At 56.8% G+C, this 13732-nt stretch overlaps 2 protein-coding genes across 2 annotated transcripts; both read right to left on the bottom strand.

The window, feature by feature from the left end:
* Positions 1-193: 193 nt before the first annotated feature.
* TMEM147 (transmembrane protein 147) lies at positions 194-1968 on the bottom strand. Its single transcript, XM_080829146.1, has 7 exons — positions 1766-1968; positions 1628-1697; positions 1126-1185; positions 904-1040; positions 682-766; positions 473-594; positions 194-392 (listed from the first exon to the last, which is right to left on the bottom strand). The coding sequence occupies exons 1-7, from the start codon at positions 1840-1842 to the stop codon at positions 269-271; spliced, it is 675 nt and encodes a 224-aa protein (XP_080685272.1). The 5' UTR covers positions 1843-1968; the 3' UTR covers positions 194-268.
* Positions 1969-2202: 234 nt separating this feature from the next.
* On the bottom strand, positions 2203-11626 carry GAPDHS (glyceraldehyde-3-phosphate dehydrogenase, spermatogenic; the record flags this gene model as incomplete). Its single annotated transcript, XM_080829083.1, has 11 exons — positions 2203-2350; positions 2435-2532; positions 3574-3736; positions 3897-4048; positions 4348-4429; positions 4790-4908; positions 5002-5092; positions 7896-8002; positions 8176-8272; positions 8984-9176; positions 11560-11626. The coding sequence occupies 11 exons, from the start codon at positions 11624-11626 to the stop codon at positions 2278-2280; spliced, it is 1242 nt and encodes a 413-aa protein (XP_080685209.1). The 3' UTR covers positions 2203-2277.
* Between the last annotated feature and the right edge of the window lie 2106 nt (positions 11627-13732).

The following is a 13732-nucleotide window of genomic DNA, read 5'->3' as shown; positions in this document are numbered from 1 at the left end:
ATGATCTCTCTACTCTAAGCCCTTCTATCCGGGGAAAACAAGGAGCTGGGGGACCGCTGCAGAACACAGAACAAGCTAGTGTTGGCCAGTTTCCAGCCTGTCTACCTGGCTTCAAGGCCAGAACAAGGGCCTCTAGAACCCAATGAGCGTGGTACTGGTAGACCGTTCTAGAGACAGAGATGAAGGCAGAAACAACGTTCCAAATACTGTTTACTTCACTGAAACCTGGAGACAGAGAAAGGGTATGTGAATGCCTGGGGCACCAAGCCTAGGAGTGCACGTTGACAACGGCGACATAGAGGGCCAGGGTGCTGAGGGCCAGCAGCCCTGTCACTACTGCCCGGGCCAGCAGTGCTGTCCAGCTGCCCAGGGAACAGAGGTGGACGAAGGTCCTGTGGGGAAACATCATCATGAGAGGAGAACAGGTAATCCACCCCCACTGGGACCCAACCTCAAACCCCATGCAGCTCACTCCATGACAAAGGCCTTGTAGACGCTAAGGAACATCAGTAGGAGTACCGCGGGCCGAAAAGTGTGGTAGAGGTCATAGCGTGTTATCATCCAGACCTGGGCAGATGCGACGATATAATGTACCTGCAGGGAGGCAGGAAGTCAGGGCCAGGCCTCGAGGGAGTGCACAGCCACTGGCAAGGAGGTATGTGGGAGAGCAAGACTTCGTACCAGACTGATGTTGGAGTCAATGCTCATCTGGATGTACTTCCAATCAAACTCAATGCCCCGGGCTCCAACCCAGAGGGGGATGCAGCTGAGGAAGGCAAAGGGAGGGATTCTCCAGCATCCAAATACCCTTAGCACTCAGAATCTGAGCCCCCGCCCTCCAGCACCTCCCTAGAACCCAGGTGTCTTTTCTCAGGATTCTGGGCTCCAGGCTGCTGCACACACCGGGACATAATGAGCTCGGCGGTGGCCCAGCCCAGGGCAGCAACCATGATCTTGTACTCCCCCTTGCCTGCATTCCGGGACATGACAAGGTTTAGGCCTATCAGGTCTGCCACATCCACGCTGGCCTTCATGAACTCCTGTGGGTCAGGTTGAGGTTCAAGTGAGCACAGGTGCCAGGGGGCCCCACTCCTGCACTCCCTCCCCCTCCCTTGCCCCACTCACCCCAATGAAGTCATAGATGCCGCCTTCCCAGGTGGGGAAAAAAGTGGCCAGGAACAGCATCTGAGAACAGGAAACAGAGAGATCACTGCAGGGGAAGAGAATAAACCAAGTGGAATATGTAGGAAATCAGTGTGGATGTGGCGGGTAAGGCTCTGAGGTTTAGGGGACCCTTGTGGAGAGAGACCACCAGAAGGGGGACGAGATTACAGGATCAGGGGAGACAGAGGATAGGGGTCTCAAGTTTGGGTTCTGTGGTGATCCCAGGCCATCAGGTAAGGCATCCAGGTGCTAGGACTAGCTACCCCAGCAGTGTTAGCAGCACCGAGTGGACCCTGGGGTTCCTTCGCGCCCCCTAAAAGTACAAAACGCTCCACCACACAACTGAGTTTTCTCCATTTTACTAAAGTGCTATACAAAAGTTGCTCGGGGACCTCTCCCCAGGTTCCACCCCTTCCGGAGCACGTCTTCCAAGGTATTTTCGGGGGGACCCAGGCGTCCTCACCTTGCACAGCTGCACGAAGAGGTAGGTGACCCCGGCCTGCACGCACTTCCAGAAGGCGTTGTACTCAGACCTGCAGGAGCGGGCGGTGAGGCTTAGCCCTGGCCCGCGCCCTCCCGCCCGAGGACGCCCCGCACTCACAGGCCGCTGCACTTGTACGTGATGAAGTAGGGGAAGTAGGCCAGGGCGAAGCAGTTCCCGAAGTGGAACAGGGTCATGGCGCCGGCCGCCCGGGCCCGCCGGACCGCGGGTCTCTGCCTCGGCCTGCCTGGCGCCCGAGCCCGGGCCCGCCGCCCACCTGCCTCCGCCGCGACCCGCGCGGCCTTCTGGGAGCCGGAGGCCGGTGGCGCCGGCGCACTGACGTCACGGCCCGCGGCCGGCCCCCGGAGCCTGCGGAGCCCCAGTGCGCCCGCGCGGAGCTAGGCTCGGAGGTGGGGCGCGGTGGCCGGCGGGCGCAGGTGGAGCGCGGTTAAGTGCCGGGCGTGCCGTGACCCCGTAGTGACCGGCGCAGAGACAGGGGCGCGGCTGTGACACTCTGCGTTTTTATTTCTACAGCGGGGCGCCCTCCTTCCCCCGGGGAGGCGAGAGCGGGAACGGGAGGTAAGGGTTCCAGGGCCCGGAACCCGGGGAAGCGGAGGAGGGGCCATCCTGCTTCACTTGTTGCGGCTGAACATATAGCGGAGGAGATCCACCACCCGGTGGCTGTACCCGTATTCGTTGTCGTACCTGGGGAGGGAGGAGGCGGGTTGGTCATCCCTCTTGACCGCTCCTTGTCCGCCCCCCCACGCCCCGGGATTCCTCTCCCCTCACCAGGAAATTAGCTTCACGAAGTTGTCGTTGAGCGCGATGCCGGCCTTAGCGTCGAAGATGGACGAGTGGGTGTTGCCCACAAAGTCCGTGGAGACAACCTGGGCGTCCGAATTTCAAAGATAAGTTTGCTTCGCGGAGCAAGGCCTTCCAGGAGCCCAGGCTCCGACTCTTAGGTACATGGGCCATCCCTTCACCTACAAGATCTGGTGGAGCCCTGCTGTGCCCAGCTTCTGGGGACGGTGAGAGGAAGGAATGCGGGGGCTTTGTCTGCAGCCAGAGGACGAAGATCGAAGATCGCAGACCCCCTGATGCTGCACCAATACACATCACTTCCTGGCAGTGTGATGCAGGCCTTCACCATCATGGGGGGCCAGCATAGAGGTGAGGGCACACGGGGAGGCTGGGTCTGGATGTCTAGGAGGATCTAGTCACCTTGGGCCCTCCGCAGTGGCTGAGGTGAAAGGAGCTACAGCACAGAGGCTCTGAGGGTTTGGCCCTAGTGATGTGGTGTAAGGCCACAGAGGAAAGTTGTCAGCAGCGGGAGGATGTGATCTGCTTTCCTTAAAACCAGAGATCCTGGTGGCTATGTGAGAGGGAAGCTGTAGGAGTTAAAGCTGAGACAGCACCGGAGGTGGAGGTACAGGGATGGCACAGCTGCCAGCAAATGCACGGTGACATCCTTTCTTCACAGGGAAGGCCCCTGACCATGCCTGACCTGAACAAGTGTTGAAAAAGGGGAGCCAACTGTCTTGTTCACCAAGCTCACATTGAGCATCTGCTGGGGTGCCCGGCCCTGGGACGATGGTTGGAGCCATGGAGTCCCAAAGTCCCTGCTTTCTTGTGCACATGCTAGCAGGGCCAACGGTGACTATGAAATGAAATTTCAGTTAAGGGAAAGGGCCAGAAAGAGACTATCTTACTGAGGACAGGGATTGAAGTAGAGACTTGGAGGAGGTGAGGGCGGACTGTGTGGCCGCCTGGAAGAAAAGCTACCTAGTCCAAAACAACAACAAATGCAAAGACCCCGAGGCAGCCCCCGCAGTCCCTGTCTTGATACATTGTAGCAGCTCTTTGGCAAGTGGAAAATCACATTTTCTCCCAAGAGGGCTCCTCCCAGGGTCCCCCTCCTCAGCCCCTACCTCATCCTCGGTGTAGGCGAGGATGCCCATCATAGGCCCCTTGGCTGCTGCTTTTATGGCGTCTTTGATGGCCTCATATGAGGTAGGCTGGGCCAGGCGGCAAGTCAGGTCCACAACAGATACATCTGGGGTTGGCACCCGGAATGCCATTCCTGTCAGCTTCCTGGAAAATCCCACATCAGAGATGGGAGTCAACCCAGGAACTTTCCATCCATCCCACATCATCTCTACTTTCCCCTCAACAGACACTTAAGGGATTGGGAGCCAGTCCAGTCCTCCTGGGGTATACCCCCAACCCTGGTTGCAGCTTTCTGCCCTCATACCCTTTGAGGTCTGGGATGACTTTGCCAACGGCCTTGGCAGCCCCTGTAGAGGCTGGGATGATGTTCTGATGGGCACCCCGCCCATCTCGCCAGGACTTCTTTGATGGCCCATCCACCGTCTTCTGGGTGGCAGTGTAGGAATGAACTGTGGTCTTGGGGAAGAAGGAGGCCGAGGTGAGCCCTTCCTCCTAAGCTCCCCTGCCTCTTTTTCTCAGGCCTGAGGTGGTGACCCAGGTGTGGAGGCTGGTGGGACCACCCCCACAGACCACAAGAGGGCCATGTGCAGGCCAGGGTCCAGCCTTGTCTGCAAGTTGCCTGGTGTTTTAAGAGACTTCACCACTTCCTCCCAAAACTATCTCTCCCTGTTCACCCCACACGCTAAGCAGTACTGGGAAGAAGAGGTAGAGTTTTCCCGCCACACCTCCTGCCTCAGCCCCTCTCCCCAACTCACCATCAGCCCTTCCACGATTCCGAATTGCTCATGGATGACCTTGGCAAGGGGGGCCAGGCAGTTGGTGGTGCAGGAGGCATTGCTGAAAGGGCACGGGTGTGAGAGAGCACTGTGAGGGGAGTCGCAGAGCCAGCTCTGCACCCTCCCCTCCGTCCTGGCTGATGCACAGGGGCCTGGTTTTGTGGAAGTCAGGATAGGAATGAGAGGGCTCAATGGGGGTGCCCCAGAGGTATGGTTTGGGAAGCTCCCCAAGTATGTTCTCCAGGAGTCCTGCTGTTCTAACAGCCAGTTTCAGGGAAACGTTAGCATGATGGCGTTAAGGCTTTGGGAAGGGAGGTGTGAAGCAGCCCCAGGAGTCTACTGCAGGTGGGGGTGAAGAGGGTGAGGCTGGCATGTCCTCTGGGTGCCACCCACACTCTTGAGAATGTTGGCTGCCTGTTACCTGACGACTTTCATGGAGCCAGGATCATAGTCCTTCTCATTAACCCCCATGACAAATATGGGCGCATTCGGTGAGGGTGCGGAGATGACCACACGTGTGGCACCTGCCTCGATGTGGTCCTAGAGGAGCAGCACAGGTGTCAGGGGGCCCTTCGAGCACCACTTCCACGCCCCCTCCCACTGCCCAGCCCTGGGCACCTGTCCCCCACTTACTGAAGCTTCCTCTAAGGACAGGTACACGCCTGTGGACTCCACCACAAAGGGGTTCCCGACAGACTTCCAGGGAATGTCTCGGGGCTGCATGCTGTGGAAAAGTGGTGGCGCCCAAGTCAGTCTCTTTCTGCATGCCCTGGCCTTTGCATTCGTGGCCTTCACTGTTCCAGAGGCTGACCAGACGCCTTCCTGCCTGGCCTGCAACCATCTCTTCCCCCCAAGCCCAACATCCTCACTGTCCCGATGCGGTCCACCCTGCTGGGCTCCCCTTCCATCACTGACTCCACCTTGCAGGCCAGTTTTCTTGACTATCCCTGCTGTGCCTGGGGACCAGCTGCCACCTTCCTGACTCGGGCCTCAACCCCTCAGGGGGAACCATCCGGGACTGCTCCCAGTCAGCTCAGGCCCATTCCTCCCGTGCTGCCCAGGATGCACCCCAGGAAGGTGAGGCCGGCTGGCTGCTTCTGATCCCTGGCCCTGGCAAGCTCCCCACAGCCCTCCTTGCTCCTCCTTACCACACGGCTCCCGCTGCCAGAGGCTGGGCAGCTCTCTGAAGACACACTGCATCCTGGAGAGCAGCTCTGGGGGGAGGACTGAAGCCTGAGGCAGGCCCGGGCCTGCAGTGGCTAGTGGTTTACATTAGAAAGGGAAAGGAGGACCGCCTGGGTGGTCAATTCTTGGTTGGGATCTCGGGATCATGGATCGAACCCTGTGTCGGGCTCCCTCTCAGCTTGGAGTCTGCTTGGATTTCTTTCTCCCTACCTCCTGCTCTTTCTCTCTCTCAAATAAATCAATCTTAAAAAAAAAAAAAAAAGATTTTGTTTCCTGTTTGAGAAGATCACATTTCTACTCAATATCAAATGTTTGTATTTGAAACATTAAACATCTACTAGATGTTGCCCTTTTCTACTTGGCTTTAGCCAACAAGCGATGAATAAAGAAACCGTGTACTGGTTTCTTCCCCTCACAGGGCTTATCCCAACAGTGGTGTTGGGATAATTTGTGATGATTTGTTAACATCCGTCTTGTCCTCTAGACCACTGTACGCCACTGAGCCTGGTGGGTTTCAATCAATGTTTGTGGGTTTTGTTTGTTAACCATTCTACACGTTTACTGATCACGGGCCATGTGCTTCTGTTCTAAGTGCTCTTACCTGTATTGACACCTTGAACCCTGGTGACCCTAGGAGTAAGTACCGATCCTGGCATTTCTCAGAGCCACCCAGCCCCAGAGCAGGGAGGAGGGGAGAAGCTGGCGCCCCAGAAGACCCCAGCCCCTTGTCTAGATTGTCCTAGGCCCTGCCCTTCTGCCCAGAGGGCTGGATGGTTTGAAGATTGCATTCATTCATTCTTCAAGGAAGTACAGAGTCTACCTAGAGTCTCGGCCTGTGTCTGTGATGGAGACGTGAAGCAAGGGGGGGGCCCTCCTGGCGATGAGGCTGTGGCTTTACGGGGAGATGCCCTTCCTGGTGTCCCCACACACCTTTTACCTCCAACTGTGCTCCCCGCTCCCGCTCTGGGGGCTGTGATCATCATCCCCATTAGATGCCCTATGAAACAGGCTAGGGCAAGTTCAATCTCTTGCCCAAAGTCACCCAACTAGGAAGGGGTGAGGTGGGAGTAAAGCATGCAAGCAACCTGGCTTGTGCCAAGTGCCCAGAGAACACGGCCTAGGGGCGGAGCGGGGCAGACGGGAAACTCTGCTGGAGTCAGCAGAGAGGGCAGCACCTGGTGCCGTTGAGGGGACAGCTGTGTGGGGACCAGGAAGACAGGGAGAGTGCCCTGCATGGCAGCAATGCCAGGCTGAGTAAGGAAAGGACACGGGATGGCTAGACAGCGACTCCTCTGCTGGAACTGTATTTGGTGTTAAGATTTCAAAGTTGGGTCGGGCAGCTTCTCATTGGCACCAAGTCTCCAGTTCCCGCCTCCACCCACCCTCCCATTCCCACACCCAGAGGCCGAGCACCTCAGCATAAGCCCTCCTGCCCGCAGGTACAAGTCCCGAGGCTGGGAGAGGCTGCACCCCAGGGCCGGTGCAAGCAGCCAGATCGAGGGGAAAATCTCATGCCTCGGAGGGGCCCACGGGGGCTGCTAATTCACATTAGAAAGACAGGGTATGGGAGCACCTGGGTGGCTCAGTGGGTTAAAGCCTCTGCCTTTGGTTCAGGTCATGGTCTCAGGGTCCTGGGATGGAGCCCCGCATCGGGCTCTCTGCTCAGCGGGGAACCAGCTTCCTCCTCTCTCTCTGCCTGCCTCTCTGACTACTTGTAATCTCTATCAAATAAACAAATAAAATCTTAAAAAAAAAAAAAGACAGCGTATGGTTACTTGGACGGCTGGAGTGGTTGGGATGATGAGAAAAGGCAGGGGAGCAGCGCATAGTGTTGGGGCCCTCCCATAGGAGCTGGGATTTTATTCATGGGGGGATGGGAAGCCATTGGAGGGTTTGAGCGCAGGAGTCACCGGGTCCTTTGACGTTTGTAAAAGACCTCTGTGGCTGCTATGTAGGAACCGAGTGGAAAGGATTGGCTAGATGGCCGTGCCATTTCCTGGGGAGGGAGGTGACTAGGTTTGGGGGTTGAAGGAGAATCAGAAGTTGAGCGTTATACTTACTGAGCTGACAGGCCTGTGAGGAAACATGTAAATGTGTGTTAAATAAAAAGTATTTTGAGTAGAGTGGGACACCTTTCTAGATTAGTGCTTTTTAACCATTTTAGGGGTCAGGGACTTCTCTGAGACCCCTCTCTGACCCAGGACCCAGAGGCAAGCACACACACATTTTGGGGGATTTTGGAGCCCACCTGAGAGGTTGGAATCCTATTCCAGTCCCACCCCCCACCCCCCACAGCCCCAGCATTAATATGCTGCAGGCAGGCGTCAGCCAGCTGTGCTTACCACTGGAAGACGCTGATCTCCTGCTTGTCTACCACCAGCTTTCCATTTCTGTACTCCACGCTCCCCTTGTACTGGCCATGGGTGGAGTCATATTTAAACATGTACACCTGTGGGGGACAGGACGGCTCCCAGTCTTGGGTGGCAAGGGTGGAGGCTCGAGCATCCCTGGGGAGTCCCTACCTTGGTGAAGGTTCCATATGGCATCTGGGAGCCTTCCAGGAAGCTCTCCTCCCCACCCCTGTCCCACCTTTCCCGGGTCTCCGCTCTGCCCGCTGCTCACCATATATTCTGGGTCAATGAATGGATCGTTCACCGCCACCACCTTCACATCCTTCTCCATGCAGGCGCGCAGCACCAGGCGACCGATGCGTCCGAATCTGTTCAGGGACAAGGTTGGTGGGGTTGTGCTCAGAATCCTCACCGCTGCCGGCAGGCAGAGGAGGGGATGGGAGAGAAAGGGATGATAGAGGAGGTGCACTCTAGGGGGCTGGGTGGGACTCCTCAGTCTGGGAAAAGAAGGCAAAGTGTGGGCACTGTCCTCTCTGCCCAGATGTCCTCTCCAGGCTCTTAACTGCTTTTCCTGCTTCCTCTAGCCATCCATCACTCCCTCGCATTCCTGACCTTGTAGCTGGATGGATCCTCTAGAACTTCGGGTCAGAGTATGTCACTTGGCTTGAATACCTCTATGGCTCTCAATCAGTAAAACCAGGTCCAGACTGCTTACGGTGGCCTGCCAGGCCCCTGCCAGCTTCCCACTTCCCTTCCCCTTCCTCCCTTGCTTGCTCCACACACCGACTTCTTAGCGCACTGAGCCCAGAGCTGGCTGCCGCTGCGCTCCCCAGTCTCAATGTAACCAACTTTCACACTGTTCACAACATGCGTCACTGAACTGTCGTGTTCCCTCTTTCATTGCTGTCTTCCCTCCGGAATGTGAGCTCTCTGAGCGTGGAGCCCTTTTCCCTGTGTTTCCTAAGGGTGGGCAGAATGAAGGCACTGATGGTGAGCAATGGGGAGATGCCCCAGGCAGCAACCAGAGGAAAGACTGGGCCCCAAGACTTCAGGCATGGCTCGGGCCGGGGCCAACTCACCCATTGATGCCCACTGTCAGCTTCTGAACCACAGAAGCCTTCTTAGGTTGGGGAGGTGGGGTTTCCTTGTTGACTGGCTCAGGCTCTGGCTCTGGCTCAGGCTGGGGCTCTGGCTCAGGCTGGGGCTCTGGCTCAGGCTGGGGCTCTGGCTCAGCCTCAACCTTGGGCTCCGGCGGGGGTGGTGCTCTGGTCACTGTTGGGGTTTGGATGAGGGGAATGAGCTGCGCCATCACGGTGGGAGAGAATGAACCATTTTGGCCACCCAGAACCCATTGCTGGCTCCTGGCCCCTGGTGGCTAACCATCTAGCTGTTTCCCTAAATACCTGACCCACACAATGAGCAGGGGGTAGGCTTGCTTTAAAATACCAATGCCAGGGCCCCTTTCCTGGAGAGTCTCACTCAGTGCACATGTCTTTTTAACAATTACTTGTCTGTGCCTCAGTTTCCTCCTCTGTAAAAGGAAGATGATGGTACTTCTAAGAGTCACTCTGATGATGAAGGGAGGTGATGTAATGCTTATGAGAGTGTCTAGGAAAGAGCCCACTTATATGAGTATTTCAAAGATCGTTTCCCAAACTCATCTGATAATTGCTCTAATTCAGCAGAGCACAAGCTGTTATGATAAGAACCCCAGGGTAGGCTTCTTCCCAGGGAAATCTGACTCAGAGGTCCAGGAATCCTGGTTCTAAAAGCACTCTGGATGATTCTTATCCTCAGAGTAGGAAATAAAGGTGAAACGGCTGGAAACCCACACAGCGTCCACCTCTGCAAATGCACACCCCCCCCCTCCCGTACTGCGTTTGAAAATCCCCGTGCTTGGATATGTGTGAGCCCGGCTGCCGATAAGGAGGAGAGGAGGGCAGATGTGGAGGCAGCAGGTCGGCAGAGGTTTCCAATGGGAATCAGGCCTGACTCTCATGCCCTGCCCAGCTGCCTGCCAGCTGTGTAGTCTTGAGCAAGTTAATGACCTCTCTGGCCTGTTTGCTGGGACCACATCTGACCTTCTGCCTGGGGGCTACTGTGAGGACTCAGATCTCACCACCTGGTAGGTGCTGGCGTCAACAGAGGGAGGAAATTGCTACTAGGAGTATCTGTGAGGAAAGGAAGCGAGAAGAGGTTGGAGTGGGGCTGGAGGAGGAAGGTGGCCCTTGCTCTTGGCACCAGAGTCAAAGGCACTGGGAGAAGGTGGGCTGGAAGCCACTGGCCAGCTGGCCTGTGGGGCCCCCTGACCTCTAGGGGCTGCTGCAGACCATGTGGTCTAAGCCTGGGCTGTGGGTTTCCTATGGATACCAGTTCCTAAAGGTATTATGAGTGTTTATTTGCGGCAATGACCCTGTGGTTTTGGTGACCCTAGAATGTTTGCATTCCTAGGGGTTCTGCTTCCACGATCACTAAAGGGGAAGATTTGTCCATGGGATTGAGTGGGAATCTGAGCCCACTTCTCTCCACCTTTCAAAAGAAAACTCGGGGTTCTCCTCTCCCATCTTCCCCCAGGCTTCCTCTCCTCCCCTCCACTCCAGGGGTGGGGTGCCTGGGCTGGAGGAAAGCTGCTGCACTAGGAAGGAAGAGCCTGAAGGAGCTTCAGTGATGAAGCATCACCTGGTAGGTCAAACAAGGGCACGGGCGCGCGCTCTCCTAATTAGGATGACGCTCGCACTTCCTGGGCGCTGCCACGGGCTAAGCAATGTGCTGAGCCCTTGCGTGCACCAGCTCACTGAGCGCTGTAAGGCGTGCGCTATAAACCACCTTATAGAGGGGAAACCGAGGCCCGAGGTCACAGAGCGAGTGCTGAGCAGGGAGGAGGTTCGCAGCCCGCAGCAGAGAACCTGTCCCGGCGGCTACTGCTTCTTGGGGGTCCCTCCCACAGCCCTGACCCCGGCGTCCCGCCCACCCCGGCCCGGCCCGCCAGTGCGGAGGCAGCGAGGAAATGCGGGTTGCCCTGCGGGCCAACCTGGGTTCATCCGGCTGGAGTGTGTGTGCAACTCTGGCTGGATGGGTAGAGCTGCCCAGTGGGGGCGAGCAGGGGACTCTGAGTGTCAACTTTGCTATTCCGGTGCTGAGAGCCCTAGGGAGGCGACTTGCGCTCGCTCTCTTACCTCTGTGGCCGCTTCGTGAGTGGCGACAGTAAACACACTGGCCTCCCCGGGGGGTTGTGAGGCTTCAGTGCGCGCACGCGTGGAAAGTGCTTGGCGCGGCCCCGGCAGGTTGCTAGCGCCCAAGAGGACAAAGCCCACCAAACCTCAAGCGGCCCTTTGGCGCTGGGCGACCGGAGCGTTCATTCCCAGAAACGCGCGCTGGTAGGCGCGGCTCCGGCCGGATTCCACCCTTCCACCGCTTGCTAGCGGCGCCAAGGCAGGTGGGGACCCTCTTCCTGGCCCGCCACCATCGCTATAGAAACCACTCCACCGGCAGGGCAGGGGTAGGGAGGGTGGGGCAGGAGAGCGGGAGGGAAGGGACGCCAAAGCCGGCCTCCTGCCCCCTCCCTCCTGCACACAGCGAGGCGGGCACGAGCGCCGCAGGGGCTCCCGACTGCCCTGTCTCCCCTTCCCTGAGGTCGCCCTGTTGCCTCCCTCACCCCGGCATGGCTGTCGCAGCAGCTGGACAACGGTGACATTGGTGAGGACGATGTCGCGTTTCGACATTGTCTAAGGTTTCGTGACCTAGGCGCCTGGGGACCGCCGCGATGTTACTGCGGTGCGGGGCGGCCAGAGCTAGTGGGGCAGAAGCTTCTCGCCGTGACGTCACAGTGCCCTATGACGTCACAGAGGCGGAGGCGAATCGCGTGATGAGCGCATGTCAAGCCCCACGGTCCCCAGGCCACCCCCGGCATCTAGCATAGAATCCAGCTTTTTACACTGTGCTTCAAAGCCCTTTTCTCTCCCCTTACCTTCCTTCTCCCTGGCTCTGTGCTGCTCCTTGACCCTCCTCTTTTTTTTTTTTTTTAAATATTTTATTTATTTGACAGAAATCACAACTAGGCAGAGAGAGAGGAGGAAGCAGGCTCCCCGCAGAGCAGAGAGCCCAATGCGGGGCTCGATCCTAGGACACTGACCTGAGCCGAAGGCAGAGGCTTTAACCCACTGAGCCACCCAGGCGCCCCGACCCTCCTCTTGATAGTTATCTACCCCAGCTGTTTTTTCTTGCCTGGAAAGCCCTGCCCAGTCCTTGCTCCAGGCTTCTGGTTTCCCTCAGGTGCGGCCCTTTAAGAGGGGCCCTTCTAAATCCCCATGTAAAGTTCTCTCCTTCCTCAGTCGCCATAGCCCTCACCCTCTCAACCCGCTCATCTTCCAGAAGCCTCCTCTGACTTTGCTTGCTGGGAGAGATGCTCCACTGTGCAAAGCTACTCCATGGCTACCCTTTCTACATTTTTTGTTTTCCTCATAGCATATGTCTCTCTCTCAAAATCGTCCTGTTTATACGTTTTCTTGCCAGTTTTCTGCCCAACGAACTGTACACTCTCAGAGGGCAGACTGCTGGTTTACCTTCGCTTTTGTATCCCATTAGCTAGAAGGTTTGGCACCTGCGGGCGCCAGAATGCATACATAAATATCACTGCCTCCCATTCCTTCCGACTCCCAATCTTTAAGTGACCTCCAAGCTAGATCCCCTCACTGCACCCCGTTCTTCTCCTTGGGGCTTTTCACGTAGCTTTGTCATGATCTAGTTACTGATTTACTTGTTCACTGTGTCCTGTTGTTCACCATGGGGCCTCCGCCGCTGCCTAGAACTCGGCCTGGCACAAAGCAGCTTCTGGAGAAGAACAGGACAGATGGCTCTTTCCTCTAACGCACTGGGGGTGGGCGCTCATTCGCACATCTGTGATTCACAGATAGGCACCTTCACCTGCAGGGCTGGCTGACACAGCTGTGACCAAGACTTAGGGGGTGTGGGGGTTTGGGCCAGGAAGGAGTCATCATCCCAGACAGAGGTGTGGAAGCAAGAAGGGGCAGAATGACATAACCTCTTCCTTCCCTGAGTCTTCACGGGAACTCGGTTCGCCAAGCACCTGCAATGGGACAGGGTGAGGGCGAGGCTCTCCTGCTTGGATGGTCCAGGGAGGTGGAACTGAAAATAAATCCAGCGTACAGATGGGGAATTTCAATGACCCAAGGCCAAAATGCAGGTATTAATTAAACAAAGGGGACAAATTTAACACATGTGATGGAGGTTGGGTGGAGGCGGGGTGTGGAAGATCACACAAATAAAACCAGGACTGAAAAGGGGTCAATTTTGTACAACTTTACAATAATAGATATGAGAAGCTAGATGCTATTAAAATTTTTCTTATAAAATATAAAGGCTCAACCCGGCTTCAAACAGAAATGGCAAATCTCAGCAGGCAAATAACAAGAGAAGAACTGGAGCTGCGATCTACCCTCCCCAAGGCTGATTCAGATCCAGATGACTTTATCAGCAGGATTTGCCAAAAAGCATTGGGAACAAATGTCTGCCAGCCAGTGGGAACTGGTGCAGATCCCAACCAGAGTAGGGACGTCAGGTGGCAGCTCTGTAAGTTGAGGCTCTGGGCATGGCGCGTGCTCTGAGGCTCCGAGGCCCCAGGGCCGCACAGACCCGCCCGCACTCTTCCTGGGAGTGCTCCGCGGTGCTCTGCGGGAGGGCTGTGGCGCTGGGCCTGGACCACGGAAACCTCCTCCACTTGCTCTGGCAAAGCAGCAGGCTCACATTCCCCAAACCAGCGGAGGGCAGCGAAGAAGGGACAACTCCTGGCCAATCTCTTATGGGGACAG

This window comes from Martes martes, assembly GCF_963455335.1.
Source record: "Martes martes genome assembly, chromosome: 17".
Classification (NCBI taxonomy): Eukaryota; Metazoa; Chordata; class Mammalia; order Carnivora; family Mustelidae; genus Martes; species Martes martes.
Note: the sequence above shows the minus strand (reverse complement) of the source record. Positions and strands in the feature narration are given on the sequence as shown.

What these genes read in the sequence shown, in the direction of transcription:
- TMEM147 (XM_080829146.1), bottom strand. Translation starts at nt 1,842, where the DNA reads ATGACCCTGTTCCACTTCGGGAACTGCTTCGCCCTGGCCTACTTCCCC. An exon ending in GCATCTATGACTTCATTGGG is followed by an intron (nt 1,041 to 1,125) that starts GTGAGTGGGGCA and finishes CCTGACCCACAG; the next exon opens with GAGTTCATGAAGGCCAGCGT. An exon ending in TACAAGGCCTTTGTCATGGA is followed by an intron (nt 393 to 472) that starts GTGAGCTGCATG and finishes GTTTCCCCACAG; the next exon opens with GACCTTCGTCCACCTCTGTT.